The sequence below is a fragment of the Penicillium cataractarum genome (genome assembly GCF_028827025.1).
Source record: "Penicillium cataractarum strain IBT 29864 chromosome Unknown utg000004l, whole genome shotgun sequence".
NCBI lineage: Eukaryota > Fungi > Ascomycota > Eurotiomycetes > Eurotiales > Aspergillaceae > Penicillium > Penicillium cataractarum.
The window spans coordinates 3,065,156-3,090,418 of record NW_026622740.1 but is presented as its reverse complement, the minus strand read 5'-3'; the positions used below and the strand labels follow the sequence as shown (position 1 = coordinate 3,090,418).

Genomic DNA, 25,263 nt, shown 5'->3' with positions numbered 1-25,263 from the left:
TCGGGTGTATGAATTTTGATTGGTGGGCAAGCAGATTACAAAGGGCCTTCCTTATTTGGAATTAGTGCCTACAATTCGATAAAATGGAGGACAGAGTAGGATTACATCCCTGATATCTACACTGAGAACCCTGAGTGGCGGGCGAGCTGATCCCTGAGCTACCATGAGTGCCTGGGGAGTAATACGTGATCGCCCAGGGAATCATGTGGGAACAGTGGGCCGAACCATATCACGTACAAGTTAACTGTCTAGGACTCTCGTAAAAAGGACGCCTAAAATGGTGTCAAGAAGCGTCCCACCCCATTTACCACTACCTATCGTTGAGGTGTATTTCGTAACGTCATTTTCAACTTCTTCTTTCACTCATTAAACAATCTCGTCGTATGTACATGTCCGCATGGCAATGTCCGCCTAGAAAGTAGCGTTTTCCAAGTTTGTGGTGAAGTGGGCATCGATGAACGGCACGATAGCATCACCAAAATCGGTGGTATCCAAAGCATCCTGGGCCACAGTAGGCAAGGACTCCCAAGCAATCAAAGGCTGGGTTCCACCAACAGTGCTCGTCAGGCCACACTGGTGATCCACTGGCCAAATACTGTAATAGTCGATCAAGGGCGCGGTACCATCGAGGGTATACCCGTCGGTAGAGCAGTCCCAGCCACCATGAGCAGAAGGGCAAACTGCGACGATATTACCAGCCGTCGTGCCTGTAGAGCTAGACAGCCAAACGATAACACCCTCCCAGTCATGACGGTGGCCAAGGCCCGAGGATGGCTCATCCTTTGGCATGTACCACGCATACATTAGCCCATAGTAATCGCCGGAGGTCGCGCCGCGCACATAGATTTGACCAGTGCTGCTGCTGCAGTCACCGTCGGAGGCACCAGTCGTCGCCAAACCAGCGCTGAATAAATTAGCTTCAGGTGTTGCTCTGAATTGCGGCTTGTGGGTTCCTTACTTGGTATTTCCATCAGCATCCACAGCGGGGAATGGAACGCAACCATTCACCACATACAGATCAGGCTGGTAGGCAAGATAGACATCACCAGTGGTGCCAGATGGAACAGTCTGAGCAAATCCAACTATGAATCGAACGTATGTTAGCAAAGATTATAAGACCAAGGAGTTTATTCATAATAGATAAGGATAATGGCAGTAGAGCTTCGATACTAAGCACTGAAGGACCGTAAAGGGTAGCTTACCAATCTCATCAGATGCGATAGTTCCACGGCGATCCAGCTTGGGACTAGGAGCTGCCGCAGCCAAGGCGGATACGGCCAAAGGGCCAAGAGCACGGTTGAAGATCATTGCTTTCGAAGACTGATGTTTAAAAAAAAGTTATCACTGGGAGGTTAGGCATATTTTATATTCGTGTCACACACAGTATGATCTTCTTCAGCGGGTAATAGTGATTTCTCCGCTTCGGAATCTCATAGCACGATAGACCTAAGATCTGCACGCGCTCCGAAATCATCCAGCTCCGAAACGGCCTTCAGTCCCGAAATGGGATGGTGGCCGATAGTTCGGTACCCCACTTGGATGTAGTATCTCGGCGAAGATGTTCCTCGTGGGTTCCCCGCCTTCCTTGATTCGTCTCTGAAGAAGACGTTGTTTACCTAGATCGCTAATCTGGCCAAGCTTCCGCTATATAGCGCGTTATTCTTAACTACTTACTGAACGACGCATGCGAAATTAATCCTTTGAATGAGAAATTCATCTATTTTATGCACTAAACTGCGTGGCTAAGACTTAGGGATACAAAACTTAAGCTTTAGTACATTGCATGGGCTTGCATGGCCATCTGATAGGTGCTGCAGCTTTTGCATGGGCAAATATCTCCACCAATTACGGCAAGCAAGTCAGGATATTGCTCAGCTTCTTCAGAACAACCCCCTGCATAGTGGCGTTGGCGTCTCCCTTGGTGCTTGCCAGTCCCACCGACACGCTTGCGTAACATCCTGAAGTGAGGGCAACTGTGATCTCACTTGGAAGCCGGGAGCTGCCGCAGGTGGTCACGTCGTCGGCAGTGATGAGAGGGATGGCCACGTGAATACGTGAAAGCACGAAGGAGAAGTCTGCGGCGGTCTGGCATGAGGAGGAGACTGCACCGAAGTTCACGTTGAGCCAGATCTAGCGAAATGTATCAGTTATTGATCCTACACAACGGTCGCTCGAATGACACTCACATTATTCGGGAGATAAGGTACGCCAGAGGCCACTAGCGTGTCCGTCACGTTGAGCGCAAGATCGGCGTATACTTGGCTGTAATCCGGGTAAGTCGCGGAAGCATTCCAGGCGGTTTGGGAACCGGTAGATCCAGAGAATGCAATAGCGGGAATTCCAGCATTGTAGGCGGCATAAGTGGTCGCTCCAACGGTGCCGGACAGCAAGACTTCCAGGCCAATGTTGTTTCCCACCTATGCGCGGCGATTAGAGATGCGCACAAATTGACTTGAATATTTTCTAAGCTTCTTTCATAATTTCAAGACTCACATTTGGACCAGCGACCGCGAGATCAGGAGTTCCGTCAAAAAACTCAGGGCCGATCGAGTCGATGCCGTACTTCATGGAAGTTGCTGGATACGAATTGACATAGTTCAGGCGAGGCTCCGAAGCATTGTATCCCACAGCCGGACTGCCAGAAGGGCAACTGTTAAATTCACAGGCTTCGGTGAGAACTGTAGGAGTCTTTTGCGAGGACCCTAAAAGACCAAATGATCAGTAAATGGCCGTAAGGAGGTAATTTCTCAGTCGCATTACCAGTTCCACTCTGATTCTCAGCCGGCGCAGCTACCACAACGGAGTGACCACCAGCCGTGAGCGTGTCAAAGAGAGCTCGAATGTTGACTTCGGCCCAGCCATCATCGTTGGAGGAGATGATGTTGATCGCATTGGCAGACTGCGCAGCGGCCAACAAGGCGGCGATCGTGTTGAATTTCATCTTGTAGAACCGAGTTCAAACCCACGAATTTCTTGATGTAGACGCCAACGGTCGCCAGATTTCTCAAAAGGAATTCAGGTACGGATCTTATACCCGCCAGTCATCTAACCATCAAACCGGGCATCTGCCTTGCGAGCGGATCTCACGGCTGCCGAACGACGGACGGCGACGATCGGCTACTGGATTCAGGCAAACATCCACGACGCGTTCCTAAGCGACTCCACAAGCAGCAAGGCACAAATGACGTGGATTGGCGAGTTCTCACGACAAGGTGCGGGTCGCGTGGGCTTGGACTTATGCACGCCAGTGTACATAAGAGGCGATCAGACAGTCCAACGAGAGTCTCAGGGGCAGCCATGTGGTCGATCATTGAACCCCGCTTTGTTGCCGGAGTTTCTTCGGGTTCCCGCGCAATCAACTGGATTGTCTGAGCATTATCCCTTCGCTTAATCTCATATAGTTTCAAGCTAATCTGATATTGTTCATCGTGCGCGGAGAATAGACAGAAAAATATAGTTTTATTTGTAGCAGGCTTCTAGAGAAGTCCAGTTCATATTAAAAACCGGTACACCGCTTCATCATAGGAGTTAATGTTCTGTAGACTAACCAATCTACGTCTAGTTACCAAAGCTAGGACCTTAAATAATGGTTTTTTCTTCGAGTCTGCTTTTCGGCTTGATCACATTAATAGAGAAATTTGCAAGCTAAAAGGCTTGTTAATTGGAGCCGAGTAGGTGGATCATCCGAGGCTTCCGGTGAGGATTTCTCCCATCATAAGGAGACGATAATATAATAGTCATGAGATTTCCGCTTTCAAATAACAATCAATAATCTTAACCCCAGATCTGTTTGGCCAGTTGTTCAACCAAGAGTAGTTTCTTCCACATGATATCCATCGTCATTCCACAACCCCCTCCGGAGCTCATACTGGCAAATCCGCATTGTGGACTGACCCCGAGAGACGATTCCAACACTTCAGCCACACTCCGGCCCTGTCCACGAGCTATGACCTCCGCTGCAGAATGAACACGGGTAACGAGTTCGTTCATATCCTCCAGCTCGGGAGACTTGGTAGAAACTACACCCAAGATGACATTCTTGCCGATAGGCAAATGGCGCAACGGTTCAAAATCACCAGCCCTGTCGGTGTCATATCTTGAAGATTAACACAAGTCAGCAGAGCGTCGGATTCTATTTGATTGTGAACGATGGCAGCAACTCACTCAAGGTAGTATGTATCATATGCCAACTCGGTGAACAATTTTTTAGCAATGCGCTCGTATGATCCGCTCATGATATGAGTTGAACCGGCCATATTACCACGGCAAAGATGCAGCCCAACGTGAAGGTCTGCGGGCTTCCCAAGTAGACACTGATTGTGTGCCCAGATATACTCGTCGAGTAGCTCATCAGGATTTACCCCGTCCGCGACACAGCCCGCTCGGAATTCATCCGTCACGAAGAAAAGGAGACACGGATCATCGATTTGAATTGACCGCAGCCCTTCGTCGTAAAGCGCCTGAAACTCTGCCACATATGCTTCCGCGAGATCTTTGAAGTATTCGCGGTCTGAAGAGTAGGCGTTTGGACGATAAGCAGTCCCGACTGCCATCTAAAAGCAAACAAGTCAATACTTTACAAAAATTTGACGCAAGAACTTCGACATCAACAGCTCTGGGAATTATTTACCTGCATGTGACTGTGGGTTACTGGTGGCATGGTCATTTTGCAATCCTTCCACTGTTCTTGAGGAAGTCGAGCGCGCAACGCCTTCCATTCTGACAGATAAGGGGACTGGGTGTATCTAATTCGATCGACAGCAACGATAGAGTCACGAGTCGGGATTCCAAGACTCTTCAGCGTTCTGAGTGTTGGAAAGTTGGTTCGGTAGCCCTTGGTAATTGGAATATCCTTGATGACTTCCATTCCTTGGAGATTTTCGAAAAATCCCGAATAGAACTTGTCTCGCTCATATTCTCCGGAGGTGATTGGGCGAATACCAAGCTCGAGTTGCTTAGCGACAACGTCGGCGATCGCATTCTCTGTAAGAACTTGGATCTCTTCGGTCAGTTGTGAATATGAAGATGTGACACCAGCAGCAGACCGTGCAGCCAGTAGGTCTGCTGGGCGCATCAATGAGCCGATGTGCTCAGCACGGAACGGAGGAGCCATGATGGATTTGCAGCGTAAATTGTTCTTCGCGGATCTATCTGAGGATTTAAATAGTTCATGAAGAGCCATGTGGCATGTGGGGATCTCGGCGTTTATAGCTGAAGATTGTTTACCCAGCCGACATTCAAGGCTTAGACTCTTCCTGACTGGTACGAGTTCTCAGTCAACAAATACAGTTATGCTGTGATCCCGAGGGACGGTATTTGAAGATAGCAGTATTCAGCCTTCTAATTCGGCCCCTCCTCATCTCTTTCACGTTGCCATTCACACTCGGAGGTAAACGCGGGGGTTTGCGGGGAAATGACCAGTGGGGGGAGTTTGTGGGGAACCAAAGTGGCAGGAGAAATATTGTGTACAAATCGCTCTATGGAATAAGATTTAGGGGAAGTCAGTCAGACTTCAGATTGAAAGAACAAGTTATGCGTTTTTGTCATTTCTATTCATTTGTCATGGTCTATATTGAGTTTTGACATGATCTATTTCAAAGCCATCCCCAGCTGACCAGGAGCTGAATCCACAAATCCATTCTTATAGTATAGTTTTCGGCCTGGCTCATCGGCAAACAGCGTGATATATGGCTTTCCATCGGCAGGAGACTCGCGGTGTATATGTTGCAGGAGCGTTTTCAGAATCACATCACCAAGACCTTGCCTCTGGTGATCCGGATGCACGGCCATATCGGCAATATGAAAATACCAGCCGCCATCTCCGATCACTCTTCCCATGCCAATCGGTTGTGGATCGCCCTTGACGGCTTCGAAGGTGATATAGCAGCCAAACCAGCTGCCAGTAGCAACTGCAGCTGCCTGGGACGGTGTTTTCGCCGAGAGTCCGGCCACAGAACGGAGATGAAGATATTGGGAGGTCGAGGGGTAACCAGGCTGGAGCGCATAGCCTTTTGGGAGGCTCTTGTCTGGAGAATCCATGGTGGAATGCGAGGAGGCAGAAATGCAGGAGGATAAAGATGAAACTGACCGAATCCAACGCGTCTCGTCGCGTCGAGGGGGGAAGTTCACTTCGGGTATAGCGGGGATGGAGAATGGATCCACTGGAAGATAAAGACCTGAATCATCCGCCCAATCGGATTATTTAGCCCCTTGATACAAATGGATTGTTCAAACGGTACTTTCTAACAACTACTCATCTATTTGAGGCAAAGGTGGCTGTCAGACGCTACGAACGACTTGATAGCTCATTGTTTCTCGCTCAAACGGAAACTGATACTCGGCCTTATTGAAATGCCTCTCATCAAACTGAAACACGATAGAACGGGATTTTTGCTTTCATTGCTATACTTCCGAAACGGTTAAAAGATTTGACACGAATGAAGCTAAAGATGGATAAAATAAACATGAAAATAGAACTATCCCGTCACTAAGTAGATGTTGGAACACACTGGGAGTAGTATGGGTTCATCGAGCTGCAAGTAGCTTGCGTATTGCAAGCAGTGGCACCGGACCAGCCGCTACCTCCGCACTGCCCATACACGGACTGAGTTGAACCACCTGAAGCAGCGGAGGTTGTGGACGTCGTACTGGTGATAAGGGTTGTGCTGCTCGTGCTGACTTGAGTTGTCAGAGTAGTTGACGAGGTCGTAGGGGCCGATGTGGTAGAGGTAGTGCTAGAAGTGGTCTGTCCTGCAGTTGTGGTTGTAGTTGTTCCACCAGTGCCAGCACTAGTGGTCGCAGCACTACCTGATCCCGTAACTGGAGTTCCGGATGCAGTGATGGCCGAGGATGACTGTGTGATAGAGACGGCTCCACTGTAAAGTGTAGGGCCAGGCACGACATAAGTCGATAGCGAAGTGTAGATGTTAACAAGGATGCCTGCATCAGTTGAACTGTAGAGCTCCGTGCCCAGCACACCAGAAGGCTGGTCTGATCCCGAGCCAGTGACCTGCAAGTTAAAACATTGCGGATAGTTCTGAGCACCATCTTCGCTCCCAGCACTGTGCAGGGCAATGAGCTCGTGTCGCAGGACGTAGTTGCCGGGGGCAAGGGTGGGAGGAATTTCAACCATCCAGCTGTTGTTGTTGGCGATCAACTGGTCATCACCCCAGGTTCCAGGAACGGTAGTGTCATCCACGAGTCCCACGCCATCAATTTTGAAGAACTCCAGCGTCGTCTTGTCAACGGTTTCGCACGAGTCACCACAGTTTGCGAGATAGTCAATGACTGGGCCATGGTGCGTGTCGGGCCAAGTTGTCCACTGGAGACTGATCTTGTCTCCAGCCGCTACCACAGCATGACCCTTGGCATTAGTTGCATTAAGGTGACAGATAATATCAGATGTTCCGTAGGCATCTATTTAAATTGTCAAACTGAGTCTCTTATTGGAATCTTGGCGTAGTAAGTGACGAAAGGGGATGGCATGACGGGAGAAAACAAATATTCAAGCGTGGTTGCGATAATGTGCTAGAGAGAACCATATCTGTGTACTAACCTGGTGAGATAAATCCATTCGCTGTGTTTGGAGTCCCCCATGCCACGACAGTAGGGGGATCTGTCTCATAGGGGAACGAGTTGATGTCCCAACCCTCGTAGGAGACCCCGTTGATCACAATGTTCGTGATATGACCATGGCCGGCGACCAGTGTAGCCAGCAATGCTGGGGCAACAACTTTCAACATTTTCAAGCAATGCTTATAAAGGTTTGCTTTGGTCTTGATAGTCTGAAGAAAAAGTTTCGGTCGCTTCTGTTCTTCGAGAGTCGCAGGTGTTTTCTATCCTCCTCTCGTCGACGGAGTAGGTCGATTTTATACCTGCCCAAGAGCATTGTTGACAGATCCCCACTCGATACTCGAAACGTTCAATGTCAGGAAGCTTTGATTAAGAGCGGATCCACTTCTCAGAGCTCCGGCTAAAGTGTCATCATCTCCCGAATCGGCGGCATGCAGTGATTCTCCTGATATGAAGAAAAGCGCCACATAACAGCCAGTTCACTGAGTCCGTGTCAAGATCGGATGTGTAGCCGAATATGAACGCATTTTCATATAAGGTCAGTGACAAGAATGGGCTAAAATGCATCCGAAACACATGATGCGACAACCCCCTTCCTTGGTATCATAGGTCGGAAAAATAGAGAAACGCTAGGCGCCCTTGGCAACAAGGCGCCAAAATTGTACAGCCCTGAATAATTTATTCACTGCATTTAAGAGCGCTAACCTATCTTCGTGTTTTATCAATCCTTGTAGATCAAAAAGAATAGTCGTAATCCGGTTTAGCAAAGACTTTTTATCGATACGCATGAAGCTCGTTCATCATCCCGGTCCACTATAGTAAGTCGACTTAGCATCTAGAGATTAACTCCCATATCAACTCATGCACTATTCTAATACATTCTCTGATTTTCCACTTAATTAGATCTTGATAGTGTGACTACTGGCTTTTACCTTCGTCGGGGTCCTCGTGGCGTCCGCCACTAGAGCGGAATGGGCTGAATTAACCCCAGAAATTGCGGAGACAAAATTGAGCGCGGAGGACCAGGGATCATCTCCGTCCTGGCAAGATCTTTTGAGACTAGAGAGAGGTCTGCAGAAGGTCAAGTGACGCTGTTTCGTTGAAATTGTATCTCAAATTGCGGGGATATTGTAGGCATGGATGCAGCTCGTTAAAGAAAATGTGAAGCTAGATTCGTGGAATAGCACATGGCTTTAATGAGGGGTACAGATATTCATATAGTTCGCTCATGGACATGATTCTTTTGGTATAACTCCGTGTTCAAAGCGGCGTTCTCTCGATCGGCATCACCGTACGATGCAGTTTCTCTCAACGCTCTGTCTTCAAAACTGATGAAGATTGGCTTCGTCTGCACAAACACAGACACATTTCTCGTGTTGATGCGGGGAGAGACCTCTTCACCCTTGTCTTCGGTTAGCGAAATAGCTTCTTCACAAGACTTGGCAGCATCGCGACTCTAATCACTCATGAAAGGGGCCCAGACCTCCGCGACTAGACCGGGGAAGTACGAATGCCCAATGTCCTGACAAATTCGTATCAATTCGTGGTTCCCGAGCGTGGCTTTCTTTTGGATTTGGCACAATTATTGGGCTCACATCATCGTCATGGTTTCTCCAGAATTCTGGCGGTACTATATACCCATCTGGCACTCTTTCATTCTTGTCTATCCAGCTCTGTCCGTTTCAATTCCCCGTCACCAGAGCCTTCTTTTCAACCCGAGGGAAGCGGCACACCTTGAATCGGATTAGAACAGAGGAGGCTAGCTCTTAATGGTATCAGCCACTCTTTCGGCCTCGGAATACAGAGTGCTGACCAAGTGGCCGCAGACTTGGAAGGGCAGGGCGGAGGCATCAACAACCCTCACGTTAGCGGTGCCGTAGGCAGCGTGGTTGACATCGACAACTCCACCAATCTCCCGGGGTAACATAGCAGCAGTACCGACGGGATGGAAGTTGGAACGATCCTTGAAGAAACTCCGGATCAACTGACCGATAAAATCACGGTTTCTTCAATGGTAGCTTGTAAGACTTACATTGTGTAACAAGCCATTGCCTCCAAACATTGTAAGACGCACCTTCTGGGGAGGTATAATACCCGGGGAGAGTCTTCTGCTGGATCAAATCCTTCAAGGGAGCAGTTTCCCAATACCTTCTCATGTACTTGGCAATAATAATCTGGCTTTGCGTATCTGAATCAAGCATCAAGTAGTTCGGCTTAATAGTGGGCATGACCTTGGGATCGGAGGAGTAAATATGAACGCTTCCATGAGCAAACGGAATCAGTCCCCACCCAATATAGAGGGTTCAGAGCCTGTAGCCCAGAAAGAGAGTAAAGAACCTCGGCAATGAGGACCTTTTTTTGAAAATTAAATCATACTCCATCTGCAGAACACTGAACAAGGACGAGAGATCTTGGACCTTCCATCGCGTTTCCACTACCCGCCTATAGAAATTTGTTATACATACTGCGAAATATTATTTTCCAAGGTATTAGCAGTGAACTGGGCCTGAACCCCCGTGCCAGGTGGTCGCCAAAGATATCGTCGATATTATGATAGACAACCACCAACAACCTCCAGGACATGCGCCCAGATATATACTTTCAAGATATGTCATACATACCTAGAAGGGATCTTCTCAACCGATTTCTGAGGTGACAGGCAAATAGAGCTGGAGATCAGAATCAGAATTATAATTCTGGGCAACAGAGAGCCCGAAAGGCGAACTGCTTCGCGTGCTTGCTGATTCGGTGGCTTGGTGATCAGCGGCCCCCACGTCTGGGAACGAGCCTCACCATCGAGAGAGAGCTGACCAAAGCAGCCCGCTGACAACTCCCGACCGGTCGCAATAGATCAAAGTAGGCTTCGAGTGTCGAGATGGAGGGATTCAGTGAAGAGCAGACACTGTCGCTGGTTGCACAGATCCAAGATTGGCAGGTAAGCCTCGGTGACTAGGAGTCAAGCACTCCCCCACCCCGCATTATAAGCCTGGCCCCAAGACTAAGAAACCGCACCAGAGTCAGTCATAGCGACAACAAAATCCAAACAACGGAAGCTGTTGACTGATGTGCATACGTAGTCAATAATGGCTCGCTGTTAAAGCATGTCCGCTCGCAGACAGAGTCCAGCGTGTTCAGTTACCCGGTCGGGGTCTCGGTAGGACATTTCATCCAAAGTACCAATGATCCTATCTGATAGAAAGAGTCTATTTCAGTGCTTCCCAACAGCATTACCTCGCGCCAAATTCCAGCAAGCGCTAGAGATCCAAGAAATTTACAATCGGCTTTACTGCTCAGTCGCCGAGGACGAGCAGTGGATCCACGATGCCATTCGAGACATCATCTCCGTCGAGCCCCTCGCCGCGGCACTCTGGAGTATCTACGAAGCGGCTAAAGAAACAGGACACATCCAGAAAATCTCCGTAGGGATCTTCCGTTCGGATTACATGCTCCATCTGAACGAGGGGGCCGAACCTCAATCCCCGAATGCAGTATTTGAAACGAGCTTGAAACAGGTCGAAATGAACACCTTCTCCTGCTCTGGCGGATCCCATGCAAATAAAGTAGGAGACATGCATCGGTATCTTGCCCGAACGGGGATATACAATGTGAATGACGCGTCTTTGGATATCGCATCACTCCCTGTCAATAAGAATATCGAGTCACTCGCCTCCTGTCTCGCGTTGGCTCACACCACCTATGGTGGACCAAGAAGTCAGGAAGCCAGACAGACGGCAGTATTGATGATTGTACAGCCAAACAATGTGAGTGGTATCAATAATCCCAAGTCCATGTCACCCTAATCGTGAAATAGTTCAACACAGCAGACGAGCGCCCGATAGAATATGCACTATGGAACCGAGAAGACCCGGTACCAACCTATCGACTCGAATTTGGCCCCGATATTCTTGAACATACCTGGCTCACGGAGAATCGAGAATTACTCTTCCAACCACCGTGGCTTGCATCAAAAACCCCGGTGGAAATCTCAGTCGTGTACCTGCGTGCTGGGTATGAAGCGGAAGAATACAATCACGTCGGTTGGGAGGCACGACTCCAGCTAGAGAACTCTGTCGCGATCAAATGCCCTTCTCTTCTCGCACATATTACAACCTTTAAAAAGGTTCAACAGGCACTCGCCGCACCTGGAGCACTGGAAAAGTTCCTCTCGGGGTCGGACGCAGCCAAGATTCGAGAGACCTTCGTACCAGTGTATCCCTTAGACGAATCCGAACAAGGCCTCTTCGCCCGAAAGCTGGCTTGCGATCCCGAAAAATCACTCAACTACATTCTGAAACCTTCCCTAGAAGGCGGAGGACATAACGTGTACGGGACCGAAATACCAGATTATCTAGCCTCAATTCCCCAAGAACGATGGTACTCATACATCCTCATGGAACGAATTCAACCGCCGATTCAAACCAACATTCTTATGGGACCCGCGGCTCTAGACAGTGGACAGACAGTCTCCGAGCTAGGCATCCTAGGATGCTGTCTATGGCAATCACAGTCCGACCAGACATCCGAGCATCGGTGCAAAATGCTCCACAACTCGGTGGGCGGCTGGACCTTCAAGACTAAATTTGCCGAAGTCGACGAAATGAGTGTGGTTAAGGGGTACGGACACTTTGATACGCCGCGATTGATGGATCCTTGATTGGGCGGCATGAAATGCTGCGCTTGTGGTGGTTTGTCCGAAGAACTACCGAGGTAGACGAGTCAATGCCATCACATTTATCATATCCTTTGTAGGAGCTTGCCTAGTCGAGGTATACAAGGTGACAGGCCTTATGTCGATTCATGTGGATTCTACATATTCATTCAGTATTTGCTCTAGGTCTTCCAAGTCATTATACGTGAATTTGCCTTTCTCTTATGGAATCTACAAAGTCCACGGCCAATTGGCTCCTCGGTTCGAGACAGAATTATCACACGCAGTTGACAAACTACTTGTCTCTAGCTTCAATTGCCACAAGACGTAAATGCCTCATATTCTTCCTCGTTCAAAGACTAACCAGTCTAGACTGACCGGTCAGCGGGGGTCATATCCGTAGCCCTACTGGCCCACTTCACCGAGGAAGGCGAGATTTCTTGCGATCAATTTCGCTGGCTAGCAGTTCTAGAGCCATCTTTCTACACGGAACTTGACCTATTGCCGATTTCCGGATCATAGAGCTTCCTGTATAACCGTTGCATCTCCTGGCATCGGCGGAAAGTAGGGTTCTCGCTAGTTAGTTCGACAAGCAATACGAAGTATATGATGGATGCCATGCCACGCCACGCCATGGCGCGGGTCGTTGCCTCTTAAACTTAAAGTACACTCCAGGCGGGAAGGTCTACCATGACCAGCAGACGGGACCAGTCCGAACAGACGGGGCTGGTCCGCACAGACGGCACTAGTCCGAACAGTGGAATATGATTTGAATCTTTCAAAGGCGAGAGACAAAGAACGGCCAGTCATGTGCCAGTCATGTGGTTGGCCGTCGGGAGTTCAGATTTCTCCGATCCTCCCCTCGTCCCACTTTGTTTTCAACTTTCCACAAACAAATCAGCATCTTCCCCCACGCTAATTGCACGGTGGATTTTACCTCTTTTAAGCAGCGTGTCATCAGTTTCATCAGACCGGCCAATGAGAAGATCAACATCTCTAAGAATTCTGGCCAACCCCAGTTTCGCCCCCCAATGGAGAACTTCGGCCCCCCTCTTGGCGCCGCGGCACGTCCACCGGAAGTTTCCCGAGCCCCAGCCAGGGCAAACTTTGTTCATTGCTTAGTCCATGGACAGTGGATCCACAGGTGTCTCATGTCTATCCCACTGACTTCCTGATGCGGTGATGAGGGAAGGAATGATAGGATCTGGATGATGGCTGTTACCTCTGGATGGGCTCGGGATGAACTCAAAGAAACAACCGGAAATCGGTCGCCTCAGACGCAAGGGGAAGCGCACAAAGGAACCATGCTGGGGGATCATCCTCGGTATCTCCGAAAAAGGGACCTCCAAACAAGGTCCATTGACGCACATCAAATGCACACACCACCACAGCCGAGCCTGCACGATACGACCCCATCTCCACCATCCGTCCACCATGTGGTCGTTCTGCCGGGGCCCAACTCGGCTACAACCCTCTCGGGGCCCCAACGTCAAAAATGATCAAACCACACCCCCGGCGATGCCGTCGAATCGTAGCTGCGTGCCGTACCAGCTCGCCCATCATCCATGTCATCTCGGCATCCAAGCTCCCTTGGCGCTGCCCTCCAAACCTTGGCCGACTCCGTCCTGTCCCACCGATAGTCGGCCAACGATGCTATGTTTGCTCTAGGCCCGTCTGGGGTGAATTTACATCGTGTCTTTTCGGAAGTGGAGCAGGTTGAATTCGCCGAAAAGGTGGATAAAGAAAAATGAGGAGGAGGGGCAAACAACAAAGGTCTAAATGTGACTCCTCATTGGGGACTGGTTGATGGTTACTACTGGAAGTCGTCCGAGCTCTCGTGCTGCAGGCCCATGGGGCCCCATTGGACTCGGTTTACCCCGATCTTCTTCCCCGCAGTACCATGGGGAATTTTTATTTTTGTCGTGGGGGATCGAGGATCGAGAAGTATTAAAGAAAGTGTTGATAGCCCCCTTTGTTTCTCTTTCCCCCCAGCCCGCTCTCTCTGCTTCTCATCTTCCTCATCTTCTCTCCTCATTTTACTTCCTACTAGTCGAGGCTCTCTTACTTGACATCGTTCATCATGGCAGGTGGAGCCAAGAAGCCGGTCAACATCTTCCGCTTGAAGAATCTGGGTGAGCCCAAGGAGGTCTTTAACTGGAAGTTATGGTTCGCCGTCGTCTCTTTCGGTTTGATGGGCGCTGCCCGCGGTATCGATGAGGGCCTCATCTCAGGCGCCTTCAACTCCAAGGATTTCCAGCGCTACATCAACTACAGTTCCTACAGCAAGGTCGAGCAGACCAACATCAAGGCCAATGTCTCGTCCATGGTTCAAATCGGTTCTGTTGGTGGTGCTCTCTTGTAAGTAGAACAGAAAGAGGAGAACACAGATGGGATGCCAGAGTGTCAGGGTTTGCTGAGAGAATATGTTACTAACTCCTCGCTTTTACTATACAGTGCTTTCCTGGTCTGTGATCGCATTGGTCGTATCTGGGCCACTCGTCAACTCTGTCTCTTCTGGATCGTTGGTGCCGCCATTTTCATGGGCAACAATGGCAATCTCGGCGCCGTCTATGCAGGTCGATTCATTGCTGGTTTGGGTGTTGGACAGACTGTGGTCGTGGCCCCGGTTTACCTTGCCGAAATTGTGAGTAGCGACGTGGCAGTGGCGCTGGCATCCTGGCTGTGCGACTACAATCCGATTCTGGGGAACGTCACTGACCAGTTATTCTTCAGGCACCAGCAGCTATTCGAGGTCTTTGCACGTGTGTATTCACTGGTTTCGTGTATCTTGGTAAGTGATGTTCTGTTTCTTCGTTTCCTCGGCTTGACAAAATCGTATCTCGAATTTCCCACATGTTAGCGATCAATGCCTAACCATCGCATTCGCCTACAGGTATCGTGCTTGCCTATTTTGCCAATTATGGATGCCAAGTGAACATGGGCGACAACACTCACAAGCGATGGGTAAGGACGCAATCCTCTCTCCCGCTTTACACAAATACTTTTTTTCAGTCCGGTACTAACAGCAAGCAGGAAGTTCCTACCAGTCTCCATGTTATCTTCGCCGGATTGATATTCTGCCTCTCCTTCTTCCAATACGAATCCCCACGTTACCTGATCAAGAGTGGCCAGGTCGACAAGGCTATCTCCAACCTCTCCCGTATCCGAAACCTGCCAGCCGACCACGAGTATGTCGTTCGTGAGATCGCCGCCATTCAAACCGCCCATCAAATGGAGATGGAGGCTACTATGGGTGCCGGTCCTCTAGGAATCATCAAGGAGACCTTCATGATTCCTTCCAACCTTTACCGCATTTACCTAGCCCTGATGGCACAGATTCTGTCCCAGTGGTCCGGCGCCGGCTCTATCACCGTCTACGCCACCGATCTATTCAAACTGCTGGGTGTCACTGGTAGCAACGAGAACCTGTTGGTGACCGCTGTCTTTGGAATTGTCAAGCTGGTTGCGGCAATTCTTTGTGCCCTCTTCCTGGTCGATGTGATTGGTCGTAAGCGCGCGCTGTTGATTGGTATCACCTTGCAGGCAATCTCCATGTTCTACATTGCCGGATTCCTAACTGCCGTCCCCGAGATGGGCGTGGTAAAGGACTTCAAGCTTCCCGAGAGCAAAAAGGGGGCCAGTGAGGGCGCGATCGCCATGATTTATCTCTCCGGTTTCGGTTGGGCTCTTGGCTGGAACTCCATGCAGTACCTTCTGACTGCTGAACTGTTCCCTCTGCGTATCCGTGCTCTGGCTACTTCGTTGGCTATGACTTTGCACTTTGCCAACCAGTATGGCAACTCCCGTGCCGTTCCCAACATGTTACTCCCTGTTTCCGAGGGCGGTATCAGCCCTAAGGGAACCTTCTGGTTCTTCGGTGTGATCACCCTCATCGGTGGTGTCTGGGTTTGGTTCAGCATTCCCGAGACAGCCGGTCGGACTCTTGAGAGCATGGACCGACTGTTCGAGCTGCCCTGGTACAAGATTGGCCGATACGGTAACCGGGATGCCGAGGAGCGCGATCAGGTTGTTGACGAGAAGATGGAGGCCATGACGTCTCAGCTTGGCACTTCGCAGCATGTGGAGCGACAGGATGCTTCGACTCGCGTTTGAGAGGGTAGCTTTTTTTTATTTTAGTTTCGATGATCTACAGAGATGCAGGAAATGCTATCTTCTGATGAGATATGCCATGATGAAATCAAATCAATTTTGACGTACTCTAATATGAAATCCGTTGAACACTGTATAAAAATGTAGTAAACTCTCCGAAATTACAAAGAACAATAACCATTAGTTATGCGCCCAACGCCTTGCCACTTTTCGTAAAGAGAACAAAACAACAACCCAAAGTCAGCCCAAGTAGCACTACTCTCCCCTCCCTTCATCCCTCGTCGAAGACCGACCCGAGACCGAATCTTCCAAAGGAATAATAACAATCCTCGCCTTCAGCGCGGCCTTCTCGCGAGCCTCCTCCTCGGACCTCGCCCATTTGCGATCACTCCGATGCAGATCCATATTATCCATATCCCTAATATACTCATCAGGCAAATCAACCCGAATAACAACACCCCTGGGCCTGAAAAACGTCTCATTCCACTGCGAGATATGCCTTGAAAGCCTCTCGCCCTGAACACCAGCCATAGCAGCAATCAAATTTCGCTGCTCCTGCCTCTTCCGAGCATTTTTCGCAATGAAGATTGCAGGAATCGCGCTAAGAGCCCCAATCATCAACCCGCCAATGGCAAGTGTGCCGAGACCCTTACCGATGACTGTAGTCCACTGTTGCCGCGAAAGCTTGGCCTCGTCACAGATGACCTGGGTGAATTGTTGCCAGTGGTCCTTGGAGATGCCATGTTGGATTAGCTCGGCTGGGTATGCGAAGCCGGAGGTTGTGGCGGCGGTGCGAGATGGGACTTGGAGACCGCGAGTCAGGGTTGATGCAACAGCTAGACCTGGTTCGTTGGAGCCTGGTTGGAAGAGGTAGGTCTTTTCGTCGAGGGGGTAGTCGGAGCTCCCTGCTTCGGAGGGGTTATAGGGTGGAGGGGCGTCGAAGGGATTGTGTTTTTGTGGAGTCCCCATTGTGTAGAGGTTGTTGAATGATGGTCTCGGTGCAGCCAGCATATTATATGGTGAAGTCGATGGTTTGTTCAGGGTGGTGAGCAGTTTAAACAGATTTATGAGTTTTCCGTTGTATACTTCTGTCAAACGAGAAGCTAGAGAATGTTTTTGCCTGATTGATGAAATCCTGCACATCCAGGCATCCACGACTACGCATTTATAATTCTTCACTTGCACACTATAGTCCGATCCTCATTTTGCAAAAGCCTCTAAAGTCCGGGTCGTATCAGATACGAGCGACGTCGTGGCAGTGCTGCCTGAAAGAGTCATCGTGTCTCATGAAGGATTCGTAATCCAGAAGTCTATACTTCAACTTTCCAGGATGATCGGTCAGCCAAGCCGATTGGCTTTCGTTTCGAGCCTCGACCGTCGACTAGAATACGGAGTGGTGTATACAATTTGAGTTACCACACTCAAATTACCCAATAGGGTCTCCGCCAAGCCAAAGGAGGCTATAGGCGACCGCCATGTCGTCAGTAATTTCTCCCACAAGGCTACGGGTTACATAGAGGCTTAGCGGTGTGATGAGTGAAGCCCAATCTATATTACTCCAATCAGATTAATGGCAGGAAATACTAAGCCTCGCTTGTATCTGATGACTCGATAGATGAACTCCAAACCAGTAGGGATAACTACAGTAAAAGTTCTTCACATGTACAGATTTTTTTGAATCTTCCTTGACTCAGGCATGAAACACTGTGAGTCAGAGAGCTTTACGACCGTGGTGGGGTAGACTAGCTTAATCTTATTTAGTTAGCTTAATGTAACCGTTCTGGTTGGCCCGGCTCAGTAATGTCCGTGATACGATAGTTCATGACTTCATGGGCTATGTTATCTACCAGTTGACCGAAATGACTCGGTCGGGGTACAAATGTATTAGCAGCTAGCTGATAGTACACATTCTGCAGAAGTCTAGTCTAGTCAGTCAGTATCAGTCTTTACGATAGTTAGTCAATTGACCAGTTGGTCCAATGTACAGTTATCGGTCGGAGGGACGTGCACCGGACGACCAACAGGATCTCGTCCGCCCAACTGATTTGTGGTTTTCCCCGCTCTTTGGGCTCTTTCAGTCGTTGAACTTGTTATTACCACCTTTCCTGATCGATCGACACTCTTCCTCCAAGCAAATCAGCAACCACCATGACCACTCGCTATCGTGTCGAATGTAAGCCTAATGCTTATGTGCATCTAATAGCGCAATCATTAATTGTTCCTGCCTGCTAATCTTGCTAACTAGATGCCCTCAAGGTACGCCCTTCCTGTTGTTCCCCTTGTAGGATCGCCCCCTCACTGACTTCTACCGGGGTAGACTCATCGCCGCGATCAACTGGTATGTCCTCGTCTCTCTTCTAGATTACTAGGAATTAAATGCTAACATCAATAAATCTAGATCGAATGGATCAAGGTAGGCTTTCTATCTACTGTCTATGTGGGATCCGTTGTTTAGACAAAGAATAGGGTCTCCTCGCAGTCCCCTTTGTGCTGCATTCCCAACCCACAGCCATTTCTCAAGAATCCAGCGAGCGGCTCAATACCGTTGCGGCTGATACTCACCTACGCTATGCCGAGATTATGCGCGATGTCGAAAACCTGATCCTTGATCATAGTAAGTCTAGAAGCGAGACTATCTAGGCAACACAATAACCGTTGCCCTGATCGCCTCCATCAATCATCTTTCACGCTTGTATTTTGCCCAATTACCGAGTGCTAATCACCCCCACAGTCGAACATCACGAACGCAATGCCCCCGGCAAATCCAAGCTAAAGCTCCTAGTTCCTTCAGTTGGGTTCTTTTTCACCCGGCTCCATCTCGAAGACGCCTTCAAGTACCAAGATCAACGCCGCTTCATCAGCCGCCGACGCTTCGTAGCACCCTCCTTCAACGACATCCGCCTAATCCTAAACTCCGCCCAACTACAGGGTCTCGTGCGATCCAGCGAGGTCCAGCTCGTCACCTTCGACGGAGATGTAACCCTCTACGACGACGGTGCCTGCCTGACGGCCGATAACCCCGTCATCCCCCGGATCATGCGTCTTCTCCAGCAAGGGCGCAAAGTAGGTATTGTCACCGCGGCCGGGTACGAAGAGGCTCCGAAGTATTATGGCCGCCTACAGGGACTCTTGGATGCGGTGTATGAGTCGACTAGCTTGACTCCCGCCCAAAAGCAAGGTATCATTGTCATGGGCGGCGAGAGTAATTTCCTATTCCGCTTTGACCCGGACTCGGACGTTCGATTGACTTACGTGCCTCGTGATGAATGGCTACTTGATGAGATGCGCGCTTGGAGGGACGATGATATCAAGGAGCTTCTTGATCTCGCCGAGTCGGCTCTGCGAGCTTGTGCGACTAATCTCAGTTTACCAGCTGCCGTGCTGCGAAAGGATCGCGCTGTTGGTGTCTATCCAGTAAATGGAGTTCGCATTAATCGCGAACAACTCGAGGAGACTGTCCTCGTCGTTCAGAATACCGTAGAGAGATCCGCAGTTGGCTCGCGACTTCCATTCTGCGCGTTCAACGGTAAGTAATTCTCCAAATATACTCATTCACTTCGAAGAAGATCGTATCTAACTCTCCCCTCGCAGGCGGAAATGACGTCTTCGTCGATATCGGCGACAAATCCTGGGGTGTCCGAGCCTGTCAGCGCTACTTTGGCGGCATCGATCCGTCCAAGACACTGCACATCGGTGATCAATTCCTATCAGCAGGTGCCAATGACTTTAAGGTACAAAAACGATCCTTGATTCCATTCCGAATGATCCTCTCAGCTTACTCAATCCTCTTCTCAGGCCCGTCTAGCTTCTACGACTGCTTGGATTGCCAATCCGGCGGAGACAGTGGATCTCTTGGATGAGTTGGAAGGGGCAGTCAACCCATCCAAATAAGTTGGGGGCATATAGGCGTCTGTCGTCGTGGATATTTTAATACTGCCACCTGTTGTTTTTAGTGTAGACAGCAGCGTGCAATCTCGGTTTACCTAGTTTATATCGTTAATGCGACATACCCAGTTCGAACATGATAATTAACGTCCTGGCTTATCTTAGTAAAGTCTATTTCGCAATACTTTGAAGTACGACAGTGTTAAACATTATGGATTTGCAGTGATAAAACTGTTTGGCTAAACGTCTTGGTATTCTACAGATCTAAATGCGATAGCTGTCTGTACGTCTGGGGCCGGGGTCCAAAAAAAACAAGACGAAAAATGGGGACAGACAAGGCAAGGAGCAAAGTGCAGTCCCTCACGACTAAGCCCGAATATTACCCAGATCAATATGACATCTGAGCGGTGCGTGGCGTATCATCATACAAACATAAAATGGGAGCGTCCATGGGGGTGACGTTGAAGCTGACCCCATCACTTGCGGAGGTGATGAGTCTGGACAAAAACGCAGATTTGGTATCAAAGTGAAGGCCGAAGCTTCCGTGGAGGGCGGTCAGGCGTCGCTAATTTCCGATGACGGTCAGAAGAATGGTGAACCAAGTCAGGAGTCATTCCTTCAGGGAAGACTGGGGACGGCAGGAATAGCGTGAATCGTAGAGGGATCTGGACGGGGAAAGAAAGCGAAAAGGGTTAACATTCAGTAGAAGAAAAGGGGTGGATAGAAACCGAAAAAAAACACCATCGTCGCACACGGTTTGTTGCCGGTCGAGGAGCCGATGACGGGTAAACGCGCAAGGGTCCAATGGGTTGGGTTGCAAAGGGTCCACGAGAATAAGGGAGATTGTTGGTTTACATACTCTCGTAGATCGTCCAGGTATCCGCAGCGCGAGCGGTAGACCGGCCAGACAGGACGTTGACCACATCCTGCAACTCGAGCCAGAACTCCGACTTGGGACGACGACGCTCCCAGTCAGTCTCGGTCGCCTCCAGGCCATCGTCACCACCCATCGGTGAGAACAGAACCTGAGAGCCCTTGACACCAATGACAGCAGCGGACAAGGGATCTGCGGCAATAGCATCCCGGCTCTTGCCAGCATAGGACTCGATGTGCTGCATGCACTTGATGGACATCCGCAGGGCACGGACACGGTCCATGGGCGATGGCTTACCACCCTGCTGGAAGTGACCAGGAACGGCCGCACGCGACTCGAAGCGGCCCTTGGCCTCCTCCTTGATCATATCAGCAACAACCTGGGTGGTGTAGGTGCTCGAAGCACACTCGTTCCGAAGAATGATCTTGCCCGCGCGGTTAGCACCCTTGTCACGAATGAAGTTGTCGCGCAGGAAATCAATATCGCGCGAGAGCATCTTGATATCAATGCCCTCCTCGGGAATGTACACGGCCACGGCACCAACTGCCAGACCGGCCGTGGTCGCAATGTAACCAGATTTGCCTCCCTGGGTCTCAATAACGAAGACACGGCGGCGAGACGAAGAGGCGGACTGCCGAATGGCGTCGCAGAAGTCAATCAGAGTGTTCAAGCAGGTGTCGCTTCCCAAAGAGTACTCGGTGCCGGGGACGTTGTTGGAGATGGTGGCGGGAAGCACAACAAGAGGAATCTTGAAAGCATCGTACTTCTCACGAGCCTTTCGCAGCTGGCTAACGGCAGTGAATGCCTCAAAGCCACCAACAACGAATAGGGCATCGAACTTGTAAAGCTCGAAGCACTTGGCAGTGCCCTCCATATCCTCCGAGGGCAGGCTGCGGTTGGTACCAATGTCGGATCCACCCTCGTTAACCCAGCTGTCAGACTCGAGCCACTGAACTTCACGGACCGAGCTGACCGGCTTGTCAGCATGGTGGCGGCAGAGGCCGGGGAAACCGTTGTGAATCGCGAGGGGAGTGTGGCCGCGGGTCAAACAGTAGGCCACGGCGGCGCGAGTGGCCTGGTTCATTCCGCCAGCAGGGGCACCGACGTGAATGATGGCAATACGCATTTTCTGTATTCACAAGAATCAGTCCGTAAAGCAAGAAACTGGGGGGGGATTCAATTTGGCGCGCTTTCCGTATCTTACCTTGCCTTCGGGGAGGATCATCTTTGGGTGATCCGGGGTTGCTGTGTTCAAGTAAGCATGATAGTATTCCTTGAACTCCGCATCACGCAGAGTCATGGCGGCCGCAAAGTCCTTGGCGTGGATCTTTGCGGTGACATCTTTAGTGGCCTGAACTGCCTCCATAAGAGGAGTCCGCATGATCTTGTTCTCGCGGATGGTAATAACGGGCGATGGGGATGTGGGCGTCATCTCCAGAACGGCACGAACGGCCTCAACACCCTGCAGAGTGGAGAGCCAGCGGTCGTAGGCGCAAGCCGCACCACCACGCTGGGTGTGACCCAAAACGGTGGTTCGGGTATCCAGGCCCAGGCGTTGCGTAAGAATATCCTTGATGGTGGAGCTCGAAATCTTGTTGAGTTGGCGATCCTGCGCTCCCTCGGCGACAATAACGATCGTGCGGCGCTTGCCACGCTCCTTGCGGTTCTATTGTGAAGAATAGCCATTTGTCAGTTACGTGGTGCATACGATTGCTTCTGTTCCGTCTACATACCTTGGTAATAATGGAGCACATGTCATCCTCCCAGCCATCCCGAGGAGGGATCTCGGGAATGAACAGCCAGTCTGCGCCAGTACTAATGGCGGACATGAGAGCCAGCCACCCACAGTGGCGACCCATCACCTCAATGACGAAGCCTCGCTGGTGCGAGAACGCAGTGTCAAAAACATCATCGACCGCATCACAAATGCGAGTCAAAGAAGAGTAACAACCAATGGTAGCGTCGGTGCCGGACATGTCGTTATCGATGGAACCGACCAGACCAACAATGTTTAGAACCTTGTAGGGCTCAACCTGCTCCTCAGTCAACTCACCTGCCGCAATGAGGTCGGACAGTAGAGTAGGCCACTCGGCGCGGAAGACATCGGCACCAGTCAAGCTACCATCACCACCGCAGACGACGAGGGCATCAATTCCCCGCAGGATCATGTTCTTAGCGGCACGCAGTCGGCCGGCACGCTCGCGGAAGGCCATGCTTCGAGCAGAACCGATCAGTGTACCACCGCGCGACAACCAGCCGCGGACATCCTCCCAATGCATCTGTCGGATCATGTTGCCGCCATTGACCAGGCCCTCGTAGCCTTCGAAGACGGCGTAGGCCTCGCAATCAGAGTGCAGAGCCATGCGGACGACGGCCCGCACGGCGCCGTTCATACCGGGCGCATCACCACCGGAGGTGAGGACACCAATGCGGCGCTTCTTGGGGGGATCGACGGGATGCTTGGCGGGCTCCATGTTGGAATTGAAGAGGGGTCGACCTTCCCAGCGATAAGGTCGAGTACAAAACCACTTCAAGGGATGATGAGATAGATGGAAGACGAGATCAGACTGAACTGGAAAATGGCCTCAGTTAAACGCTGTCAAGATAATGACGGCCGGTGGGAGGGGGTTGAACCCAATTCCGGTGAGACAAAGCAGAAGTGGGGAGGTTACCAAAGGTATTTCGTCACAGACCTCGATAGACCTGCTGGAAGCTCTAAAAGAGGGGCAAGCGGTGACGATTGGAACCTGATTAAGGTAAGACCGATAATGGAATAGGGGAGGAGGGATTGAATGCAATGTTCTGGCTCTTCAAGGGCTTCTTGGATGAAATTGTTGTCCTGATGTTTTCGCTCCCAAAAAAAAAAAAAGTACTGGTGACGCCGTTCAAAAGAGGAGCGGGCGTGATGTCACTGTCCGGTTGCTTCTTTGGGTCTAGGGGGGGGAGCTCAGTCAGGTGACTTGGTGTACGGTCAGCCAAAGACGGAAAGTAGGGCTTTTCATTAGGGCATCCAGTTAGGCAGGTGACCTCATGTGATAGACATGTGAGCCTGAGGTTTCAGGCCAGAAATCCCCTTTCCTTAGTCTCTTGTACTACTCTGACCGTCAAAAATAGGCAATCAAAAGACCACATTCATATTATTCCGTCTGTGAAAATCATTTCATCTAGCTACAGGACACTCCATCACTCAGCGAGTCGTGTATCCGCCGTTCGCAAAGATCGTTTGGCCAGTGATCCACGCCCCGTCAGTACACAAGAATCGAATCACTGGCGCAATGTCCTGGACCATCGTCAATCGGTTTCCCATGCCATTGCTCTTATGGAACTCAACCGCTTCGGGCGATTCTTGTGGGTAGAAGAACGCTGCCAACTGTCAGCCCCAGTCACATTCATACTCGAACACCAGCTAGCATAACATACGAGTATCCATCGGGCCTGGTGCCACATTGTTCACACTCACACGCCGAGCCTGCAATTCCTTGCAAACACCTCTGGTAAAGTGCTCCACGGGTGCCTTTGATCCTGCATAAGAAGTATAGAACCCGGTAAAGGCACCCAGCAAGGCAGTCACGATGGTGATGATCTTGCCATCATCCGAGATATGACGGGCAGCTGCTTTCAGAATGAAGAAAGCCGCCTTGGAATTGATTCTGCGCCAAAATACGTGTCAATAGCCATGTCAATAGCCCCTTGGGTCCAACAACTTACGCGAACATCGAATCATACTCTTCCTCAGAAATATCAATGATCGGCTTTTTCAACACCTTGCCCACCGTGTTCACCACGATATCGAGTTTTCCAAACTCCTTGAGCACCGAATCAAATAGCTTGTCCACGGCAGCCGCAGACGTGAGGTCGCCCTGGTAGAATGCAACCTTCAAGTTTGGGTAACTCTGCTTCAATTCGGCTTCCAGTTCTGTTGCGTTGGTCTTGCTGCTTGCCGAGTTGTAGTGGAGGGCTAGATTCGCACCAACTCCTGCAAGTTCACGCGCGGATTCGGCTCCAAGGTTCTTGACACCTCCCGTAATCAGAGCGACCTTGCCATTCAGTGCCATTGTTTCAAATAGGTAAGCAGATATGGTGGGATACCGATAGTAGTACGGTTATTCAATAAGAATAATCTGTCTTGTACTGCAGATTACTACAGAGGAACCATGTTCGAGGGGCAGATCAG

The 25,263-nt window shown here is 50.2% G+C and overlaps 12 protein-coding genes across 12 annotated transcripts; 3 read left to right on the top strand and 9 right to left on the bottom strand.

Annotated features, from left to right (window-relative positions):
• Nucleotides 1-411: 411 nt before the first annotated feature.
• Nucleotides 412-1,308, bottom strand: N7496_005624 (NPP1 family protein; the record flags this gene model as incomplete). Its single annotated transcript, XM_056698553.1, has 3 exons — nt 412-904; nt 959-1,082; nt 1,203-1,308. The coding sequence occupies 3 exons, from the start codon at nt 1,306-1,308 to the stop codon at nt 412-414; spliced, it is 723 nt and encodes a 240-aa protein (XP_056557078.1).
• Nucleotides 1,309-1,845: 537 nt separating this feature from the next.
• Nucleotides 1,846-2,941, bottom strand: N7496_005623 (5'/3'-nucleotidase SurE; the record flags this gene model as incomplete). Its single annotated transcript, XM_056698552.1, has 4 exons — nt 1,846-2,130; nt 2,187-2,417; nt 2,494-2,702; nt 2,761-2,941. The coding sequence occupies 4 exons, from the start codon at nt 2,939-2,941 to the stop codon at nt 1,846-1,848; spliced, it is 906 nt and encodes a 301-aa protein (XP_056557077.1).
• Nucleotides 2,942-3,774: 833 nt separating this feature from the next.
• Nucleotides 3,775-5,113, bottom strand: N7496_005622 (cobalamin-independent methionine synthase II family protein; the record flags this gene model as incomplete). The annotated part of the gene is made up of 3 exons (XM_056698551.1): nt 3,775-4,096; nt 4,165-4,553; nt 4,631-5,113. The coding sequence occupies 3 exons, from the start codon at nt 5,111-5,113 to the stop codon at nt 3,775-3,777; spliced, it is 1,194 nt and encodes a 397-aa protein (XP_056557076.1).
• A 476-nt stretch (nt 5,114-5,589) lies between these two features.
• Nucleotides 5,590-6,039, bottom strand: N7496_005621 (GNAT family N-acetyltransferase; the record flags this gene model as incomplete). The annotated part of the gene is made up of 1 exon (XM_056698550.1): nt 5,590-6,039. The coding sequence occupies one exon, from the start codon at nt 6,037-6,039 to the stop codon at nt 5,590-5,592; it is 450 nt and encodes a 149-aa protein (XP_056557075.1).
• Nucleotides 6,040-6,487: 448 nt separating this feature from the next.
• N7496_005620 (putative endo-1,4-beta-glucanase) lies at nt 6,488-7,742 on the bottom strand (the record flags this gene model as incomplete). Its single annotated transcript, XM_056698549.1, has 2 exons — nt 6,488-7,416; nt 7,556-7,742. The coding sequence occupies 2 exons, from the start codon at nt 7,740-7,742 to the stop codon at nt 6,488-6,490; spliced, it is 1,116 nt and encodes a 371-aa protein (XP_056557074.1).
• Nucleotides 7,743-9,331: 1,589 nt separating this feature from the next.
• Nucleotides 9,332-9,634, bottom strand: N7496_005619 (uncharacterized protein; the record flags this gene model as incomplete). Its single annotated transcript, XM_056698548.1, has 2 exons — nt 9,332-9,556; nt 9,605-9,634. The coding sequence occupies 2 exons, from the start codon at nt 9,632-9,634 to the stop codon at nt 9,332-9,334; spliced, it is 255 nt and encodes an 84-aa protein (XP_056557073.1).
• An 813-nt stretch (nt 9,635-10,447) lies between these two features.
• On the top strand, nt 10,448-12,226 carry N7496_005618 (glutathione synthetase; the record flags this gene model as incomplete). The annotated part of the gene is made up of 4 exons (XM_056698547.1): nt 10,448-10,507; nt 10,673-10,726; nt 10,785-11,333; nt 11,384-12,226. The coding sequence occupies 4 exons, from the start codon at nt 10,448-10,450 to the stop codon at nt 12,224-12,226; spliced, it is 1,506 nt and encodes a 501-aa protein (XP_056557072.1).
• A 2,074-nt stretch (nt 12,227-14,300) lies between these two features.
• Nucleotides 14,301-16,333, top strand: N7496_005617 (putative MFS quinate transporter; the record flags this gene model as incomplete). Its single annotated transcript, XM_056698546.1, has 5 exons — nt 14,301-14,578; nt 14,675-14,864; nt 14,954-15,011; nt 15,114-15,184; nt 15,254-16,333. 5 exons carry the CDS (start codon nt 14,301-14,303, stop codon nt 16,331-16,333), a joined length of 1,677 nt encoding a protein of 558 aa, XP_056557071.1.
• Nucleotides 16,334-16,585: 252 nt separating this feature from the next.
• Nucleotides 16,586-17,299, bottom strand: N7496_005616 (uncharacterized protein; the record flags this gene model as incomplete). The annotated part of the gene is made up of 1 exon (XM_056698545.1): nt 16,586-17,299. One exon carries the CDS (start codon nt 17,297-17,299, stop codon nt 16,586-16,588), a length of 714 nt encoding a protein of 237 aa, XP_056557070.1.
• Nucleotides 17,300-18,478: 1,179 nt separating this feature from the next.
• Nucleotides 18,479-20,221, top strand: isn1 (IMP 5'-nucleotidase ISN1; the record flags this gene model as incomplete). Its single annotated transcript, XM_056698544.1, has 8 exons — nt 18,479-18,503; nt 18,576-18,586; nt 18,648-18,668; nt 18,729-18,743; nt 18,797-18,944; nt 19,062-19,856; nt 19,922-20,061; nt 20,126-20,221. 8 exons carry the CDS (start codon nt 18,479-18,481, stop codon nt 20,219-20,221), a joined length of 1,251 nt encoding a protein of 416 aa, XP_056557069.1.
• Nucleotides 20,222-21,066: 845 nt separating this feature from the next.
• Nucleotides 21,067-23,563, bottom strand: N7496_005614 (ATP-dependent 6-phosphofructokinase; the record flags this gene model as incomplete). Its single annotated transcript, XM_056698543.1, has 3 exons — nt 21,067-22,218; nt 22,294-22,755; nt 22,823-23,563. 3 exons carry the CDS (start codon nt 23,561-23,563, stop codon nt 21,067-21,069), a joined length of 2,355 nt encoding a protein of 784 aa, XP_056557068.1.
• Nucleotides 23,564-24,276: 713 nt separating this feature from the next.
• N7496_005613 (uncharacterized protein) lies at nt 24,277-25,144 on the bottom strand (the record flags this gene model as incomplete). Its single annotated transcript, XM_056698542.1, has 3 exons — nt 24,277-24,452; nt 24,510-24,739; nt 24,798-25,144. The coding sequence occupies 3 exons, from the start codon at nt 25,142-25,144 to the stop codon at nt 24,277-24,279; spliced, it is 753 nt and encodes a 250-aa protein (XP_056557067.1).
• Nucleotides 25,145-25,263: the final 119 nt, after the last annotated feature.